The following is a 19,540-nucleotide window of genomic DNA, read 5'->3' as shown; positions in this document are numbered from 1 at the left end:
AATGGTTCTACATGGAACCTAAAGGCTTCTACCTGGAATCAAACTGATTCTACCTGGAACCAAAAAAAGGTTCTTCAAAGGGTTCTCCTATGGGGACAGCCAAAGAACCCTTTTAGGTTCTAGATAGCACCTTTTTTTCTAAGAGTGTGTAATGTAGCAAGGGCACCTTCTCATATACTACTGTAACAAGTATTCACTTCACTACATCTTCTACATATACACACTACATATACACACTACATACTGTATACACACTACATATAAACACTACATACGGTATACAGCCTACATATACACTAAATACTGTATACACACACTACATATTTACTACTTATACACACTACATACACACAACATATACACTACATATACATATACACTACATACTATTTACACAATACATTATTCTACAGTTTTATTAGTATCCGTTACTAGCCACTACTGCCTATAAAAAAAGTGACATTCTTTTCTAACATGTAAATATCTTCACAATGAATGAGCTTCAGTCTGAATACTCTTGTTAATTCCTCTCCTAGCTATCAGAGGCCCATCATGGAGCCTGGTCCAGAGAGGGCTAGGGCCAACTGGCAACGGCTCTGCAGCAAGGTCCGACTACAGCTGCAGCAGGTGAGACAGCCTGTGTGTATGTGTATCTGTGTGTGTGTGTGTGTGTGTGTGTGTGTGTGCGCGTGTGTGTGTGTGTGCGTGTGTGTCTGTGTGTGTGTGTATGTGTGTGTGTGTGTGTGTGTGTGTATACTTGTATGTGTGTGTGTGCATGTGGATGTGTATGGAAACTATGTGGCTGCTCTCTCTGTTTCTCGCCATAATGCTGTCACTCCTTCATATGTCCCTGCCTGAGGTTTCTCTTCTGACATCTTTGCCCTTTCAACTTTCTTTCATTCACTTCTCAATCCTTTGGTGGTCTGTCATTCATGTCACCTTCTATTACTCTGTAAATTGTAATCCTGGGGTTCTTTTTGCCTGGCTTTATTTTGTTAAGATAATTTGTGTTTGTTTATCCCCGTTTGTTTGTTTTTTTGCCACTTCCGTAGCGATTTGAATGTTGTCCGTTCTGATTGGCCAGGGCTGGAGTCAACTGCCAGGTGGGTGTGTTCGTGGTGGGTCATGAGTGCTGCGAGTGATGATGACGTGAATGTCAGTGTTGTGTCATGCTCTAAACACACAGAGAGAAAAAGAGCACAGATGCAATTACTGGAATGTTAGCTCAGATAAGGATCTGTCACAAATCCACTTTCAACCATGGCCTTCAAACACAAAGGCCTCCCGACTAACGTTAATGGACAGCGAAATCCCCCCCGACAACGCTCTCTTGTCTCTCTCCTGTGTTTTATGGCTGACATTAGGGTTTCTTTTTCCCCCCAATGAAACACATCTTTCTTGATTTTATAGTAACAAACTGGGGTAGACTAGATAAACTGACTAGCCGTGTGTCATGACTACATCGTTGTCACTAACAGTTAGATCGCTAGGGGCAGACAGCTGGGGGCAGACAGCTGGGGGCAGACAGCTGGGGGCAGACAGACAGCTAGGTAGGGGCAGACAGACAGCTAGGTAGGGGCAGACAGACAGCTAGGTAGGGCCAGACAGACAGCTAGGTAGGGCCAGACAGACAGCTAGGTAGGGCCAGACAGACAGACAGCTAGGTAGGGCCAGACAGACAGACAGCTAGGTAGGGCCAGACAGACAGACAGCTAGGTAGGGCCAGACAGACAGACAGCTAGGTAGGGCCAGACAGACAGCTGGGGCCAGACAGACAGCTGGGGCCAGACAGACAGCTGGGGCCAGACAGACAGCTAGGGGCAGACAGACAGCTAGGGGCAGACAGACAGCTAGGGGCAGACAGACAGCTACAGACAGACAGCTAGGGGTGTGATGTAGTAGACCTAATAAAACAATTTCCAGGGGTACTATGTGCCAATCACTCCTCCACCTGTCTCCCCCCTCTCTCCACAGGCTCGGGGGGAGTCAGTTGGGATTTGCTCCCTGTTGCTATCAGCAGGGTAAGTGTCTGTCAATATCACACCAACGTACATGATAATAGCTGTATGATGATGGCGTAATGATGGCGCCGACGGATGATTGCGCCGACGGAGATGGCAGCATCGCGACTAGCTCTTAAGCAACTCTGCAGTATTTTGTTTGTTTTTGTACTATTTGTTACATTATTAGCTCAGGAATTGTTTTGTGTCATTACTTACAGCCGGGAAGAACTATTGGATATTAGAGCGGCGGTAACTCACCAGAAATTCCAGCATTACAACCAGGATTACAACTTCCCTGGAGCGGATCCCTTGTTTGCTCTCCCCAGAGCAATTTAAATTATTCCAGAGGCTGACCCAAAACAACGCCGGCAAAGGAGAGGTACTCGAGGCGGTCTTCTGGTCCGACTTAGGAAGCGTGCACACCACCCACCACTCCTGAGTATTTTACTCGCTAATGTCCAATCTCTGGATAATAAAATTGATGAGCTCAAGGCGAGAGTTGCTTTTCAGAGAGACTCCAGGGATTGTAACCTACTCTGTTTCACAGAAACATGGCTCTCTCAAAACTCTGTAAAGCCAGTTGGGTTCTCAGTACATTGCACCGACAGGAACAAACATCTCTCCGGGAAGCAGAAGGGTGGAGGTATATGTTTAATGATTAGCGACTTATGGTGTAACTGTGATAACATACAGGAACTCAAGTCCTTCTATTCACAAGACCTAGAATATCTCACAATCAGATTCCAACCGTACTTTCTCCCGAGATAATTTTCGTCAATTATAGCCAAAGCAGTCTATATCCCTCAAAGCGGATACCACGACGGCCCTCAAAGAACTCCACTGGACTTTATGTGAACTGGAAACCACATATCCTGAGGCTGCATCTATTGTTGCTGGGGATTTTAACAAAGTAAATTTGAGGAAAAAGGCCCCCGAAAGTCTGTCAACATATTGATTGTTGTACTCGTGCTGCTAAAACGCTCGACCATTGCTATACTACCTTCCAGAATGCATATAAGGCCCTCCCCCGCCCCCCATTCGGCAAATCAGACCACAATTCCATCTTGCTCCTCCCCTCCTATAGACAGACACTCACACAGGAAGCACCCATGGTAAGGACTTTTCAACGCTGGTCTGACCAATCGGAATCCACGCTTCAAGATTGTTTTGATCACGTCGACTGGGATATGTTCAGAGTAGCTTCAGAAAATAATATCGACACAAGTACCGATACGATGAATGAGTTTATCAAGAAGTGCATAGGAGATGTTGTACCCACTGTGACTATTAAAACCTACCCCAACCAGAAACCGTGGATAGGTGGGAGCGTTCGCGCAAAATTAAAAGCGCGAACCACCGCATTTAACCAGGGCAAGAAGAATGGAAGAATACAAACAGTGAAGTTATTCCCTGCGCAAAGCAATCAAGCAGGCTAAACATCGATATAGGGACAAGGTTGAGTCCCAGTTCAACGACTCAAGGCCCTGTGTCTGAACCCTGCCCTGTGCAACTGGGTTCTGGACTTCCTGACGGGTCGCCCCCAGGTGGTGAAGGTAGGAAACAACACCTCCACTTCACTGATCCTCAACACTGGGGCCGCACAAGGGTGCGTGCTCAGCCCCCTCTGGTACTCCCTGTTCACCCATGATTGCGTGGCCAAGCACGCCTCCAACTCAATCAACAAGTTTGCAGTCGACACAACAGTAGTAGGCTTGATTACCATCAATGATGAGACAGCCTACAGGGAGGAGGTGAGGGCTCTGGGAGTGTGGTGCCAGGAAAATAACCTCTCACTCAACGTCAACAAAACTAAGGAGATGATCGTGGAGTTCAGAAAACAGCAGAAACACTAGAGGGAGCCCCCCCCCCCCATCTACATCTATGGGACCGCAGTGGAAAAGGTCGAAAGCTTCAAGTTCCTCGGCGTACACATCACTGACAAACTGAAATGGTCCACCCACACAGACAGTGTGGTGAAGAAGGCGCAACAGTGCCAGCGCCTCTTCAACCTCAGGAGGCTGAAGAAATTTGGCTTGTCACCTAAAACCCTCAAACTTCTACAGATGCACAATTGAGAGCATCCTGTCAGGCTGTATCACCACCTGATACGGCAACTGCACGCCCACAACCGCAAAGCTCTCCAGATGGTGGTGCGGTCTGCCCAACATATTACCGGGGTGAAACTTCCCGCCCTCCTGGACACCTACAGCACCCGATGCCATAGGAAGGACAAAAAGATCATCACGGACAACAACCACCAAAGCCGCTAACTGTTCACCCCACTATCATCCACAAGGTGAGGTCAGTACAGGTGCATGCATCAAAGCTGGGAACGAGAGACTGAAAAACAGCTTCTATCTCAAGGCCATCAGACTGTTAAACTAGCACATCACTAGCACATCAGAGGCGGCTGCCTCTAGACATAGATTAGGAATCACTGGCCATTTTTAGAAATGGATCACTATCCACTTTAATAATGTTCCGTATCAATCATTACTCATCTCATATGTATAAACTGCACTCCACTGTCAGGAGGTCTATGTGTAGCTGGTGTAGGACAGCAGGACAGCAGATAAGAGTAAATAAACATATTTTACTCAACATATAATAAATGCAATACAAAAACAGAGCCCACAATAACAGACCTACAGTGAGGGAAAAAAGTATTTGATCCCCTGCTGATTTTGTACGTTTGCACACTGACAATGAAATTATCAGTCTATAATTTTAATGGTAGGTTTATTTGAACAGTGAGAGACAGAAAAACAAAACAAAAATCCAGAGAAACGCATGTCAAAAATGTTATAAAATGTGCATTTTAATGAGGGAAATACGTTTATTACATCCAATTTTTACATACTTATCACTAGCCACTTTAAATAATGCCACTTTATATAATGTTTACATACCCTACATTACTCATCTCATATGTATATACTGTACTCTATACCATCTACTGCATCTTGCCTATGCCGTTCGGCCATCGCTCATTCATATATTTTTATGTACATATTCTTATTCATTCCTTTACACTTGTGTGTATAAGGTAGTTGTTGTGAAATTGTTAGGTTAGATTACTTGTTAGATATTACTGCATGGTCGGAACTAGAAGCACAAGCATTTCGCTACACTCGCATTAACATCTGCTAACCATGTGTATGTGACCAATAAAATTTGATTTGATTTGATTTGATTTTGGTATGGCCAAACAGTTCTATTTTTGTTTCATCAGACTAGAGGACATTTCTCCAAAAAGTATGATCTTTGTCCCCATGTGCAGTTGCAAGTTTAAAGGTAGGCCTTGAAATACATTCACAGGTACATCTCCAATTAACTCAAATGATGTCAATTAGCCTATCAGAAGCTTCTAAAGCCATGACATCATTTTCTGGAATTTTCCAAGCTGTTTAAAGGCACAGTCAACTTAGTGTATGTAAACTTCTGACCCACTGGAATTGTGATAGATTATTTCACATATAACTCAATGTGTCTGTAAACAATTGTTGGAAAAATGTACTTGTGTCATGCACAAAGTAGATGTCCTAACTGACTTACCAAAACTATAGATTGTTAACAAGAAATTTGTGGAGGGGTTGAAAAACGAGTTTTAATGACTCCAACCTAAGTGTATGTAAACTTCCGACATCTACTGTATATATATTCTTAATCCATTCCTTATGTAGATGTACATGTATTTTGGGTATATGTTGTGAAACTGTTAGATATTACTTGTTAGATATTACTGCACTGTCAGAGCTAGAAGCACAAGCATTTCTCTACACCCGCAATAACATCTGCTAGATACGTGTATGTGACCAATAAAATTTGCTTTGATTTGTTTTGATAATAGTTGTGTTAGTTGTATTATTTGTATCATTGTATTCTACATGTGTGTGACTGTCCTTGTCTATCAGTGGTTTGTTACTTGTCATGTCGTGTGTTTTTTGTTGACCCCAGGAAGAATAGCCGCTGCTTCTGCAAAAGCTAATGGGGATCAGAATTAACCAATAAACCAATATTAATCAAATCAAATTGTATTTGTCACATGCTCCGAAAACAACACCTTACCGTGAAATGCTTACTTATAAGTCCGTAACCCTACAATGCAGTAAAAAAAAAAAGAGTTAAGAAAATATTTACGAAATAAGTAAAAAGAAAGTAACACAATAAAATAACAATAACGAGGCTATATACAGGGGTACCAGTACTGAGTCAATGTGCGAGGGTACAGGTTAGTCGATGTAATTTAGGTAATATGTACATGTACTGCAGGTAGGGGTAAAGTGATTATGCATAGATAATAAACAGCGAGTAGCAGCAGCATAAAAAAAGGGGGGGGGTCAATGCAAATAGTCAGAGTAGCCATTTGATTAACTGTTCAGCAGTCTTATGGCTTCAGTGTAGAAGCTGTTCAGGAGCCTTTTGGACCTAGACTTGGTGCTCCGGTACCGCTTGCCATGCGGTAGCAGAGAGAACAGTCTATGACTAGGGTGGCTGGAGTCTTCCTCTGACACCGCCTGGTATAGAGGTCCTGGATGGTAGGATGCTTGGCCCCAGTGATGTACTGGGCCATACGCATTACCCTCTGTAACGCCTCGCCGTTGGATGCCAAGCAGTTGCCATACCAGGCAGTGATGCAACCAGTCAGGATGCTCTCGATGGCGCAGCTGTAGAACATTTTGAAGATCTGACGACCCCTTCTAAATCTTTTCAGTCTCTTGAGGGGGAATAGGCGTTGTTGTGCCCTCTTCACGACTGTGTTGGTGTGTGTGGACCATGATAATTCCTTAGGGATGTGGACACCTAGTAATTTGAAGCTCTCGACCTGCTACACTACAGCCCCATCGATGTGAATGGGGGCGTGCTCGGCCCTCGTTTTCCTGTAGTCCACGATCATCTTCTTTGTCTTGATCACGTTAAAGGAGAGGTTGTTGTCCTGGCACCACACTGCCAGTTCTCTGACCTCCTCCCTTTAGGCTGTCTCATTGTTGTCAGTGATCAGGCCTACCACCGTTGTGTTGTCTGCAAACTTAATGCTGGTGTTGGAGTCATGTTTGGCCATGCAGTCATGGGTGAACAGGGAGTAAAGGAGGGGGCTAAGATCGCGCCCCTGAGGGGCCCCCATGTTGAGGATCAGCGTATCAGATGTGTTGTTGCCTATCTTTACCACCTAGGAATGGCCCGTCAGGAAGTCCAGGATCCAGTTGCAGAGAGAGGTGTTTAGTCCCAGGGTCCTTAGCTTAGTGATGAGCTATAAAGCTTCACAACATGGAATAATACAGATCTGCATGACATTTTGAGCAAATAGTTGAAGTTAAGTTGGTCCCAGATCTATTAGGGAAAGGGGGATACCTAGTCAGTTGTACAAAAATGCATTCAACTGAAATGTGTCTTCTGCATTTAACCCAACCCCTCTGAGTTAGAGAGGTGCGGGGGGCTGCCATAATTGACATCCACGTATTCAGCGCCCAGGGATCAGTGGGTTAACTGCCTTGTTCAAGGGCAGAACAACAGGTTTTTACCATGTCAGCTCAGGGATTCAATCCAGCAACCTTTTGGTTATTGGCCCAACACTCTAACCACTAGGCTACCTGCGTTGCCTATGGTCATTGTCATACAAACATGGCTATACAGCCGAAACGGATCTGGGACCAAGTTGGAGGATCTGTTTCTCTAATTTTCAGTGTGTCTATGTGTGACTCACCACCTGGATTAGGTCTTATGTAGCAACATTTAAATTCTGTTTTTTACATTGGATAAAAGTAGAGACTCAGAGCTACAAAATTGTATATCATACACTGCATTTGAGGAAACAATGGGAAAGTAATTCTGCTTTGAAGTTTGATCAACTTGTAAACTCACTTTTGAGAAAACCGTCTTTCAATGTTTTGGTACTACTATTGGAGAGTCCTTCTTTGTTTACACCCATTCAGCATTGTTCACACCCTCTCCAGCCTTAGCCACACCCATCTCTTTAAGGGTTGATCCATGTATTCTGTACTAACTTGCCAGCTACTTCCAGACATCTAATAGAGAGAGAACAGCTCACTGAACATTACTCGCCCTAGCAGAGCTGGCTAGGCTGTTACAGTATGTTTTCCAGAGCGTTGGTGACTGCAACTGTGCTGTCAGATTGCCCAGTTGTAAATTCAGAGTGTTTCGCATTCAGAGCGCACACTGGACGCTCTGGCCAATAAGTAGGGTTGTTCCCGAAAGCTCTGACCGCAGTCAAGCACCCAAGCTAACTGACTAACATTGGCCATCTACTTCCAGACACATAATGAGAGAACACCCCACTCTGACCATTTTACTCACCCTAGCAGAGCTGGTTTAGGCAGTTTTCATGTTACACAGAGCATTGGTAACCAACAGTGCTGCTGGCAACAATTGAATTACGCTTTGTTGCCGACATTTACTGACACTGGACATATTCAACGGGTGTTGAGCGTTCAAAAATTAATCAGTTATTCTGCGCTCTGGCACACTAAGACGAGAGTCTTTTGTTGCGAAATGTAGCTAGATAGCTAGCTAGGTAAACAATGAATCCCAACGCATGACGTAACGTTAGTTAGCGAGCCAGCCAGCTAACGTTAGCTAGCTAGCTAATAGTACACTAACTTGAAATGAAAATACTTTGTCTAAATTAGAGTGGAGTCTTTTGTTAAGATAGCTAGCTAAACAATGGACCATAATCACAACTCATGACATTACTACCCTGCATGAATCTGCAGGTAGCTAACCACCCAGGTTCTATGGCTAGTCAAGCAAGTGTGTCTGAGATACGAAGAATAAGATCATACACAACGTTAGCTAGCGACCCAGCCAGCTAATGTTAGCTAGCTAACAGTACACTTGAAATGAAACCACTTTCTGTCAAAATTAGAAACAATGTTTCTAATGTTGTGGTGATGAGGATGTTGTGGTAATGAAGATATTGTGGTGATGAGGACGGTGTGGTGATGAGGATGTTGTGGTGATGAGGATGTTGTGATAACAAGAGTGCTGTGTTTGTGTGGTTTCTCCCCATGCAGGGTGGGTGGTGCGCTGTATAGCATCGACAGCATGCCGGACCTCCGCAAGAGGAAAGCCATGCCTCTGGTCAGGGACCTGGTCAGTGTAAGTTCTGACCATATACTAAATATATTTACTCGATATTCATATCTATCTCTCTCTCTCTCTCTCTCTCTCTCTCTCTCTCTCTCTCTCTCTCTCTCTCTCTCTCTCCTCTCTCTCTCTCTCTCTCCTCTCTCTCTCTCTCTCTCTCTCTCTCTCTCTTCTCTCTCTCTCTCTCTCTCTCTCTCTCTCTCTCTCTCTCTCTCTCTCTCTCTCTCTCTCTCTCTCTCTCTCTCTCTCTCTCTCTCTCTCTCTCTCTCTCTCTCTCTCTCTCTCTCATATGTTTACATTGCCAAAGCAAATGAAATAGATAAAAATAAATAATCAAAAATTAACAGTAAACATTACTCACAAAAGGGACAATAAATAAACAAAAATATAGATTGTATTTACAATGGTGTTTGTTCTTCACTGGTTGCCCTTTTCTTGTGGCAACGGCTCACAATCTTGCTGCTGCGATTGCACACTGTGGTATTTCACCCAATAGATATGGGAGTTTATCAAATTGTATTTGTTTCAAATTCTTTGTGGGTCTGTGTAATCTTTCCAATGTGTCAAGTAATTATCTTTTATTTTCTCATGATTTGGTTGGGTCTAATTGTGTCGCTGTCCTGGGGCTCTGTGTGTTCTGTTTGTGTTTGTGAACAGAGCCCCAGGACCAGCTTGCTTTGTGGACTCTTCTCCAGGTTCCTTTCTCTGTAGGTGATGGCTTTGTTATGGAAGGTCTTGGAATCGCTTCTTTTTAGGTGGTTGTAGAATTTAATGGCTCTTTTCTGGATTTTGTTAATTAGCGGGTATTGGCCTAATTCTGCTCTGCATGCATTATTTGGTGTTTTACATTGAACACTGAGGATAATTTTGCAGAATTCTGCATGCAGAGTCTCAATTTGGTGTTTGTCCCATTTTGTGAATTCTTGGATGGTGAGCGAACCCCAGACCTCACAACCATAAAAGGGCAATGAGTTCTATAACTGATTCAAGTATTTTTAGCCAGATCCTAATTGGTATGTCGAATTGTATGTTCATTTTGATGGCATAGAAGGCCCTTCTTGCCTTGTCTCACGTTCAGAGCTTTATGGAAGTTACCTGTGGCGCTGATGTTTAGGCCGAGGTATGTATAGTTTTTTGTGTGCTCTAGGTCAAAGTTGTCTAGATGGAATTTGTATTTGTGGTCCTGGCAACTGGACCTTGTTTGGAACACCATTATTTGTGTCTTACTGAGATTTACTGTCAGGGACCAGGTCAGACAGAATCTGTGCAGAAGATCTAGGTGCTGCTGTAGGCCCTCCTTGGTTGGGGACAGAAGCACCAGATCATCAGCAAACAGTAGATATTTGACTTCAGATTCTAGTAGGATGAGGCCGGGTGCTGCAGACTGTTCTAGTGCCCTCGCCAATTTGTTGATATATGTTGAAGAGGGTGGGGCTTAAGCTGCATCCCTGTCTCACCTCCCGGCCCTGTGGAAAGAACTGTGTGTTTTTTGCACATTTTTAAGGCACACTTGTTGTTTGTGTGCTTGGATTTTAAAATGTTTTATGTTTTTCCCCCAACACCACTTTCCATCAATTTGTATAGCAGACCCTCATGCCAAATTGAGTCGAAAGCTTTTTTAAATCAACAAAGCATGAGAAGACTTTGTTTTGGTTTGTTTGTTTGTCAATTAGAGTCTGCAAGATGAATGCGTGGTCTGACATATGGTAATTTGGTAAAAAGCCAATTTGACATTTGCTCAGTACATTGTTTTTGCTGAGGAAATGTACGTGTCTGCTGTTATTTTCCATAAGTTGCTGTTCACGCATATCCCCCGGTATATCTCTGTCCAGTGTCTGTTTTTTGCCCATCGTAATCTTTTCTTTTTATTGACCAGTCTGAGATATGGCTTTTCCTTTGCAACTCTGCCTAGAAGGCCAGCATTCCGGAGTCGCCTCTTCACTGTTGAGGTTGAGACTGGTGTAGCGGGCACTATTTAATGAAGCTGCCAGTTGTTTCTCAAACTAGACACTCTAATGAACTTGTCCTCTTGCTCAGTTGTGCACCGGGGCCTCCCACTCCTCTTTCTATTCTGGTTAGAGGTAGTTTGCGCTGTTCTGTGAAGGGAGTAGTACACATTTCTCACATGGACTAACCTTCGTTTCTCAGAACAAGAATAGTGTGACGAGTTTCAGAAGAAAGGTCTTTGTTTCTGGCCATTTTGAGCCTGTAATCGAACCCAAAGAAGGCCAGTTTTATTGCTTCTTTAATCAGGACAACACTTTTCAGCTGTGCTAACATAATTGCACAATGGTTTTCTAATGATCAATTAGCCTTTTAAAATGATAAACTTGGATTAGCTAACACAACGTGACATTGGAACACAGGAGTGATGGTTGCTGATAATGGGCCTCTGTACGCCTATGTAGATATTCCATTAAAAATCAGCAGTTTCCAGCTACAATAGCCATTTACAACATTGTCTACACTGTATTTCTGATCAATTTTAGGTTATTTTAATGGACAAAAAAGTAGCCTTTCTTTCAAAAACAAGGACATTTCTAAGTGACCCCAAACTTTTGAACGGTAGAGTAGTTGTCAAAGCAGATGCTAACTAGGCTATTATACTCACACTAAATAGATGACCTAGCCCTTGTGCCATCCACCCTTGCCAATTTAACTGACTTCTAGGCTTTGAATTGAATAGCTCTGACAAGCTGGAGGCCTGCTCAGCTCCACCGCGCACTTGAATGAAGAATTACCATACAGGACTAAATAGCTCAGTACTTTGTCTCTATGAATCCAGTTCACTGTCAGGCTGTACAACCCACACACTTGCACGAGAATGAACACACACATGGAGATGCAGATACGTAAGCACCCATGCACACACACACACACACACACACACACCAGTGTTTCCATTAGCCGAAATAGCCGGTTTTTGTCCGATAAAAAAATAAATAGAAAAGCCGATAAATAAAATTGTCCTGGGAGAAGAAGAAAAAATCTCATTGTGAAATAATGCTTTTTAGCCTATTCATTGGTGGACTGGTCGTGCTTATCGGTCTATAGGTTCATTTGCATAATTGTATGGAATTAAATTAGTGCGTATGTACAGTATATTCGTTATGCATCTTATTTATCACACGCAACCAGCATACAGATACAGAGCCCTTGAGTGGAAAATATGTTAGGAAGCGCAAGAGCTGCTGCCTGTGGTGCTTTCAAGACAACTAGGACACGAGGTCAAATCATGATGTCAGTGATCTTCAGGTCAGAAAGTCGGATCTTCAGAAAGAGGCCTGAATTCCCAAGTTGGATTTCCGAGTTGGACGACCGACCGTTCAAAACTATTTTTCCCAGTCGGAACTCATTTTTTCGCCAGTTCCCAGTTCTCCTGAACACACTGAAGTCAGAAGTCAGAGATTTGAGTTTCCAGTTGTTATGAACACTGCATCAAACAGCAAGGGCAGGAAGGCTTCATTAGCGCACCACACACCACTTTGCAATGAGCTGGAGGCAGTATGCATTTTGAAAACGTTATACTTAATTGTTTGAAACCTGAATGTTTTAATACATATGAGGCATGTCTTACATTGTTTCAAAGTAGCCTATTAGAGTGCTCTTTCTAAATTTTGAATATATATTTTAGTTAGAAATCCTACACCTGTAACTCTCTGGGTTTTAAATAGAGTATATCCTTCAACATCGCATATCATTGTTAAGGAAGTACAGAGTTTTCCACTTTGTTCCTAAGGGCTTTTGTCCTACACTCCAAAAGGGTTATTCGACTGTCCCCATAAGATAACCCTTTTTGGTTCCAGGTAGGACCCTTTTTGGTTCCAGGTAGAACCCTTTTGGGTTCCATGTAGAACCCTCTGTGAAAAGGTTTGTACATGGAACACAAAAGGGTTCTACCTGGAACCAAAAAGGGTTCTCCAAAGGGTTCTTTTATAGGGTCAGCTGAATTACTCTTAGGTTCTAGATAGCACCATTTTTTTGGTTGTTTACATGGCACATGATTAATAGGTCTAGATCTAAATGAATGGAAATGTCCTCCCTCCTTTCCCCTCACCCAGTATTCCATCAACAAAATGAATAACTCTCCCCTGATATAGTGATCTTTCTGTCTCTTGGCACTTTTATCACGATCGATCACTCTGTATCTGTTTTGAAATCACCCCTATGCTATTGTCGCCATGTTTGTGACTGTGGCTAGAGTTGTTTGACATATGGCCCTTTTAACACTTGTTTCTCTTCCTGCTTCTTCCTTCCTCCATCTGTACTGCTAAAGGCTATGGTGAGTAACACCGTGACTGATTCCAAATGAAAAGAGAATGTTGTTAAGACGTACTGGCTTTGTTTGCTCTCAAGGGGAATAGCAATTTGTGTAGAGAAGCACTTCATTCCAGATACACATGACCCCTTGTTTCTTGTATACACTTGGGGAGAATACAGCTGGACTGCTTTGTGACCTGTTGCCTTAATGAGATGTCATTTCTTCCAAACTGTGTTAAAATATGTTAAAGTAAGTAGCAAGAGAAATAGACTTCTTTCTTTGAGCAAAATCGAAGTTGTCACTTTGTTGTAAAAGTGCTTATGGAATGTTTTTCAATCGCAGTATGTACAAAACTACTATATATTAATCTTATCTCTTCATTCAATCAGTCATTAATTCCTTCCTTTCTTTCTGTCCCCTGCCTGGCCTACCTCAGTCCCTGGCTCAGAACTCCAGGAAGGCAGGGTTCACATCAGCTATGGCGTCCAGCACTCTCAATAACGAGGAGCTGGTGCGTTTCTGGCTCTTTCTTTTCTCTACTCTCAGTATATCCAGATAGTGAACTTTTTCCCTCTCTCCATGTAGTCATAGATTCCACTAATTCTTTGACTCTGTATATATGTCCTCTACGTTTCCCTCTCTTGTAGAAGAGCCATGTGTACAAGAAGACCCTACAGGCTCTGATCTACCCCATATCCTGCACCACGCCTCATAACTTTGAGGTGTGGACGGCCACGACACCCACCTACTGCTATGAGTGTGAGGGGCTGCTGTGGGGCATCGCCCGCCAGGGCATGAGGTGCACCGAGTGCGGGGTCAAATGTCACGATAAGTGCCAGGACCTACTCAATGCTGACTGCCTGCAAAGTAAGTAGAGCCATGTTGAATGTTTCTCAGTGAGTGGTAAAGTTTTGTTCAGTTGGTGCTAAAACATAATATAATGATAAAACATAAACTAACAACACCAACTGTGTGGGATACTACAGACTGTAAGCTGCTTTGGATAAGAATGTTAAATGGCTGTCTGGCATTCCCCTTTGACTGTCATACTTCAGACTCTTCCCTCCTCTCTCCTACATCTCTCATCCCACTCCCCTTGTCCTCCATTCTCTCACTCTGCAGTCTCAGGCACTCTCTCTTTTATTTTTCTTTAAAAAATGTTATAAAAAAAAAATTAAAAGCCATTTGTCTTTCCTTGAGATCCTCTCCCCCTTTCCAACTCTTCGTGAACGTTTCACAGGTCTGCAGATACTACCTGAGCACTCATCGATAAATCACACTCTATACTATGTATGTTAGTTGTAAGTTAATTGAAATGCATTCCAGGTGACTACCTCATGAAGCTGGTTGAGAGAATGCCAAGAGTGTGCAAAGTTGTCATCAAGGCAAAGGGTGGTTACTTAGAGGAATCTCTAAGTAATAACACTTCTTTGGTTACTACATGATTCCATATGTGTTATTTATTAGTTTTGATGTCTTCACTATTATTCTACAATGTAGAAAATAGTAAAAATAAAGAAAAACCCTTGAATGAGTAGGTGTGTCCAAACTCATATCTTTTTTATTTTTAGGTAATTGAATCGGGGGCCTACAAAAGAGGGGCCGCTGGCCACATGCCGCCAGTTGCCCATTCCTGCTGTAGAATAATACATCATAAGACCTTATTTGTCATGTAACTCAATAAATCAAATCTGACCCTCATCTCTCTTGTCTACCTCAGGGGCAGCGGAGAAGAGTTCTAAGCATGGGGCGGAGGACAGAACCCAGAACATCATCATGGTTCTAAAAGACAGGATGAAGATCCGAGAGAGGAACAAGCCGGAGATCTTTGAGCTGATCCAGGAGGTGTTTGCCATGGTCAAAGCCACTCACGTCACCTACATGAAGCAGATCAAACAGAGCGTACTGGACGGCACCTCCAAGTGGTCGGCCAAGATCAGCATCACAGGTGAGAGAGAGAGAAGATAGCAGGGCTTCAGAGTTAGAGTGCTGATCTAGGACCAGGTCCACATCAGAATCAGAAGAAGAAAAATCTTATTCATTATGATCTAAAAGGGAAAACTGATCCTAGATCAGCACTCCTAATTTGAGACGCTTTGTGAATAGTTTGAGTTCAGAACCATCCATTTGTAAAGCTCTGGCAGATGCCATTTGGAGTCTGACTCCATCACAACACATCATCCACCCTGTCTCCTCTTGCTTGTTTGTGTTCCAGCTCTATTTGTTGTAAAGGTCATACTGTGCTGTAGACCATTGAGTCACTGTCTGACATGAAGGAGACAGATTAGATAACGGTCCCATATGAAGAGGGATTTGAGATATTCGTCTGTAGGCAAGAAGGCAAAGAACCAGAATAGGTCAATGGGAGTGTGTAGAAGGGAGAACTCTCAACCTAGCCAGGTAAACTAGGCTCTGCTCAAGTCTTGTCCTGTTGACTGTCGCTCCATCTGTTTGAGGTTTGAAGTACTCTGAACTTTGTAGACCAGACATATAGTCATGTCGTTCATATTTTATTGACAATTTTTTTGCTTTTTAAGCACCTTGAGATTTGTTTACTTGTATGTGCTGTGTACTGCAATTCAGCTTTTAGCTGCCAAGTACAGCTTACTGGTAAAAATGTAATGAATTACTACTACTAATACTATTAGCCTCTAAACTAGACTGACCGCTGTGCTCACTAGTGAAACAATGATGAGTGCAGTATTCAGCCATACTGACCACCTGATGCTGCCGCCTGTTCCCTCCCCACAGTGCTGTGTGCCCAGGGCCTCCAGGCGAAGGATAAGACTGGCTCCAGTGACCCCTACGTCACGGTCCAGGTGGGAAAGACCAAGAAGAGGACCAAGACCATCTACGGAAACCTCAACCCTGTCTGGGAGGAGAACTTCAACTTGTGAGTAGAGAGAGAAAGTACTTTTTTTATTTAGTTATTTAGCTGACACTCTTATCCAGAGCCACTTACAGGAGCAATTAGGGTTAAGTGCCTTGCTCAAGGGCACGTTGACGGATTACTGGACTGGAATAACATTGAAGGTTGTGTATTCACAGATTGTGAATGGATGGCATTGGTGGGTCTCTCTCTCTCTCTGTCTCTCCCCTCTCCCTGTCGCTCCCCTCTCTCTCTCTGTAGTGAGTGCCACAACTCCTCGGACCGGATCAAGGTGAGGGTGTGGGACGAGGATGATGACATCAAGTCTCGGGTGAAGCAGAAGTTCAAAAAGGAGTCAGATGACTTCCTGGGTCAGACCATCATCGAGGTCCGCACGCTGAGCGGAGAGATGGACGTCTGGTACAACCTGGGTCAGTACAGTCACAGTACAGGGGGAAATAACCACGTTAAGCTAATAAACCCAATCATTGAGCCTCTGACACTTCGGGTCCATATAATTACTTTCTAGGTATCCATACGATGAGGTTAATTTGGTGATCTAATTTGGGTGAACTATCCTTTTAAAAATGATTTATTTCATATAAGAGTCATTATCATAATGGTTGAGGTCTTTATCAAAGATAGTTGTTGTTAGGTTGACTGTGGTATGTGTTGACTGAGAGTTGTGTCTGGTCCCTCTCTGCAGACAAGCGTACAGACAAGTCAGCCGTGTCTGGTGCCATCAGGATGCACATCAATGTAGAGATCAAAGGAGAGGAAACAGTCGCTCCATATCATGTCCAATACACCTGTCTGCACGAGGTAAGCTGTGTGTGTGTGTGTGTGTGTGTGTGTGTGCGCGCGCGTGTGCGTGCGTGGTGTGTGTCTGTGTGTCTGTGTGTGCGCGTGTGATCGTGCACGCGAGCCTGTGTATGCTCCTGCCTTCAGGTGCTAAGTGATGTTAATAGCCCGGTCATCTCGGTTCATTTAGCTGACTGATGTAGCCGTCTTTCAATGAAGTTGTTGTTTCAGATGAAATAGAAGTTAATATCCCATAAAGGTGTCACCGCCTGCATTGCTCGATCAAGATAAATACCACATCAGATATAAAATACCACAGATAATATCTCTCACTCTGACCTTCTTCAAATATGGAACTGTTTACAGTGTTTATGCTAAATGATCATTGCCCTATATCAAGTCATTACTTGGTCCAATATCAGGACATAGTTAGTCAGCCAGTCAGATAGTCAGCCAGTCAGATAGTCAGTCAAATAGATAGTGTGTGTATTCTACTCTGCTCTCCTGCTCAGACACATTCACATAGAGATCATGATGAAAGCTGCCTTCAATCAGCCTTAGCAACTTTAACTCATTAACATCATAGTCTAGATTGAATAACCCGTCTCTTTCATCCTCTCTCGCTCTGCCTACAGAACCTCTTCCACTTTGTCACAGATGTGCAGAGCTCTGGCGTTGTGAAGATTCCTGATGCTAAAGGGGATGATGCGTGGAAGGTGTACTTTGATGAGACTCCTCAGGAGATAGTGGATGAGTTTGCCATGCGCTACGGAGTGGAGTCAATCTATCAGGCTATGACGTGAGCTCAAATGTAGTACCCTACACACCCTGTCAGTGACACTTAGCAATAGCATACACATTACCAGATTGTAATGTGATGTTTTGAGAGAACACCTAGTGTATGGTTGTGTTTAGGATGATACTGTGGTACACCCTAAACATCACAAGGGAATGCATGGGCAGCTTCATTAATACTAAAGTGATAATGTTTATGCCGTGTGCGTGTTCTCCCACAGTCACTTTGCCTGCCTGTCGTCTAAGTACATGTGCCCTGGGGTGCCGGCGGTAATGAGTACCCTGCTGGCCAACATCAATGCCTACTACGCCCACAGCACCCAGGCCACCAACAGTGTGTCTGCCTCCGACCGTTTCGCCGCATCCAACTTCGGGGTGAGTCGGCCCAAATTAATGAGGGTCCTTTTTTGGACATCCCTACCCCATTGATGTTTAAATGTAATATGGTTAAGGTTACGTAAGGTTTATTGTTAAGTTTAGTGCAAGGGCAGAGGTTAAGGTTAGGGTAGGGATGTCACAAGGATTCCGGATAGCACTAACCAATTAATGAGGGATGGACAGATACATAATAGGATGCAATGCCTCAACTCAATGTTTAAGGTGAGCCAATGGATATGCTAGCTCTTAGGCTAATGCGTTATGGCGTATTTTTGTTATTTCAGAAAGAACGATTTGTGAAGCTCCTAGACCAACTCCACAACTCCCTTAGGATTGATCTGTCCATGTACCGGGTAGGCTACTCTTAACTTTCTCTCTTATATTTCTCTCTCTCTCTGTTTTTCGATCTGTGTCCTTACCTACCTCTAGATCTCTTTTGCAAAACCAATTAACTAGCCTGCTAATATTGTTCCTCACTAAGTCTAGGAGTCTTAGGCCTAGTTAACTGGTCTGTAACCAGATATAAGATGTGCATCAATGTGAGAAATCTGCGTATTAAATAAAATACAATTTTATTAGTCAGATGCGCCGAATACAACAGGTGTAGACCTTACAGTGAAATGCTTACTTACCTAACCAACAATGTCGTTTACGGATAAGAATAAGAAATAAAAGTAACAAGTAATTAAAGAGCAGCAGTAAAATAACAATAGTGAGACTATATACAGGGGGGTACTGGTCCAGAGTCATTGTGCGGGAGCACCGGTTAGTTGAGGTATATGTACATGTAGGTAGAGTTATTAAAGTAACTATGCATAGATGATAACAACAGAGAGTAGCAGCGGTGTAAAAGAGAGGGAGGGGGGGACAATGCAAATAGTCTGGGTAGCCATTTGGTTAGGTGTTCAGGAGTCACTGGGCAGCTCTCGGCTGTGTTTCGCTTTGTAGTCTGTAATGGTTTCCATGACCTGCCACATCCGACGAGCGTCAGAGCCAGTGTAGTACGATTTGATCTTAGTCCTATATTGACGCTTTGCCTGTTTGATGGTTCGTTGGAGGGCATAGCAGGATTTCTTATAAGTCCCGCTCCTTGAAAGCAGCTGCTCTAGAATTTAGCTCAGTGCGGATGTTGCCTGTAATCCATGGCTTCTGGTTGGGGTATGTACGTACGGTCACTGTGGGGACGACGTCATCGATGCATTTATTGATGAAGCCAATGACTGATGTGGTGTACTGCTCAATGCCATTGGAGGAATCCCGGAACATATTCCTTGTCTTACCATGCCCCGCTGTTCTATTCTGCCGGTGCGGCGTATAACCAGCCAGCTG

The 19,540-nt window shown here is 43.5% G+C and overlaps 1 protein-coding gene across 6 annotated transcripts in view; it reads left to right on the top strand.

Annotated features, from left to right (window-relative positions):
• Positions 1 to 19,540, top strand: part of LOC115192633 (protein unc-13 homolog A-like) — a 75,186-nt gene that overhangs the window by 33,169 nt on the left and 22,477 nt on the right. For all 6 annotated transcript variants that reach the window (XM_029751370.1, XM_029751369.1, XM_029751367.1 and 3 more), the window contains 13 exons: positions 537 to 627; positions 1,975 to 2,021; positions 9,035 to 9,119; positions 13,384 to 13,389; positions 13,805 to 13,879; positions 14,016 to 14,235; positions 15,089 to 15,316; positions 16,120 to 16,261; positions 16,499 to 16,668; positions 16,944 to 17,059; positions 17,674 to 17,837; positions 18,055 to 18,208; positions 18,496 to 18,564. In XM_029751370.1, coding sequence (XP_029607230.1) covers positions 537 to 627; positions 1,975 to 2,021; positions 9,035 to 9,119; positions 13,384 to 13,389; positions 13,805 to 13,879; positions 14,016 to 14,235; positions 15,089 to 15,316; positions 16,120 to 16,261; positions 16,499 to 16,668; positions 16,944 to 17,059; positions 17,674 to 17,837; positions 18,055 to 18,208; positions 18,496 to 18,564 — 1,567 coding nt within the window. The remainder of the gene's footprint in view (positions 1 to 536; positions 628 to 1,974; positions 2,022 to 9,034; positions 9,120 to 13,383; positions 13,390 to 13,804; positions 13,880 to 14,015; positions 14,236 to 15,088; positions 15,317 to 16,119; positions 16,262 to 16,498; positions 16,669 to 16,943; positions 17,060 to 17,673; positions 17,838 to 18,054; positions 18,209 to 18,495; positions 18,565 to 19,540) is intronic.

Source organism: Salmo trutta, chromosome 4 (assembly GCF_901001165.1).
Source record: "Salmo trutta chromosome 4, fSalTru1.1, whole genome shotgun sequence".
Classification (NCBI taxonomy): domain Eukaryota; kingdom Metazoa; phylum Chordata; class Actinopteri; order Salmoniformes; family Salmonidae; genus Salmo; species Salmo trutta.
This window is presented reverse-complemented; position numbering and strand designations above follow the sequence as displayed.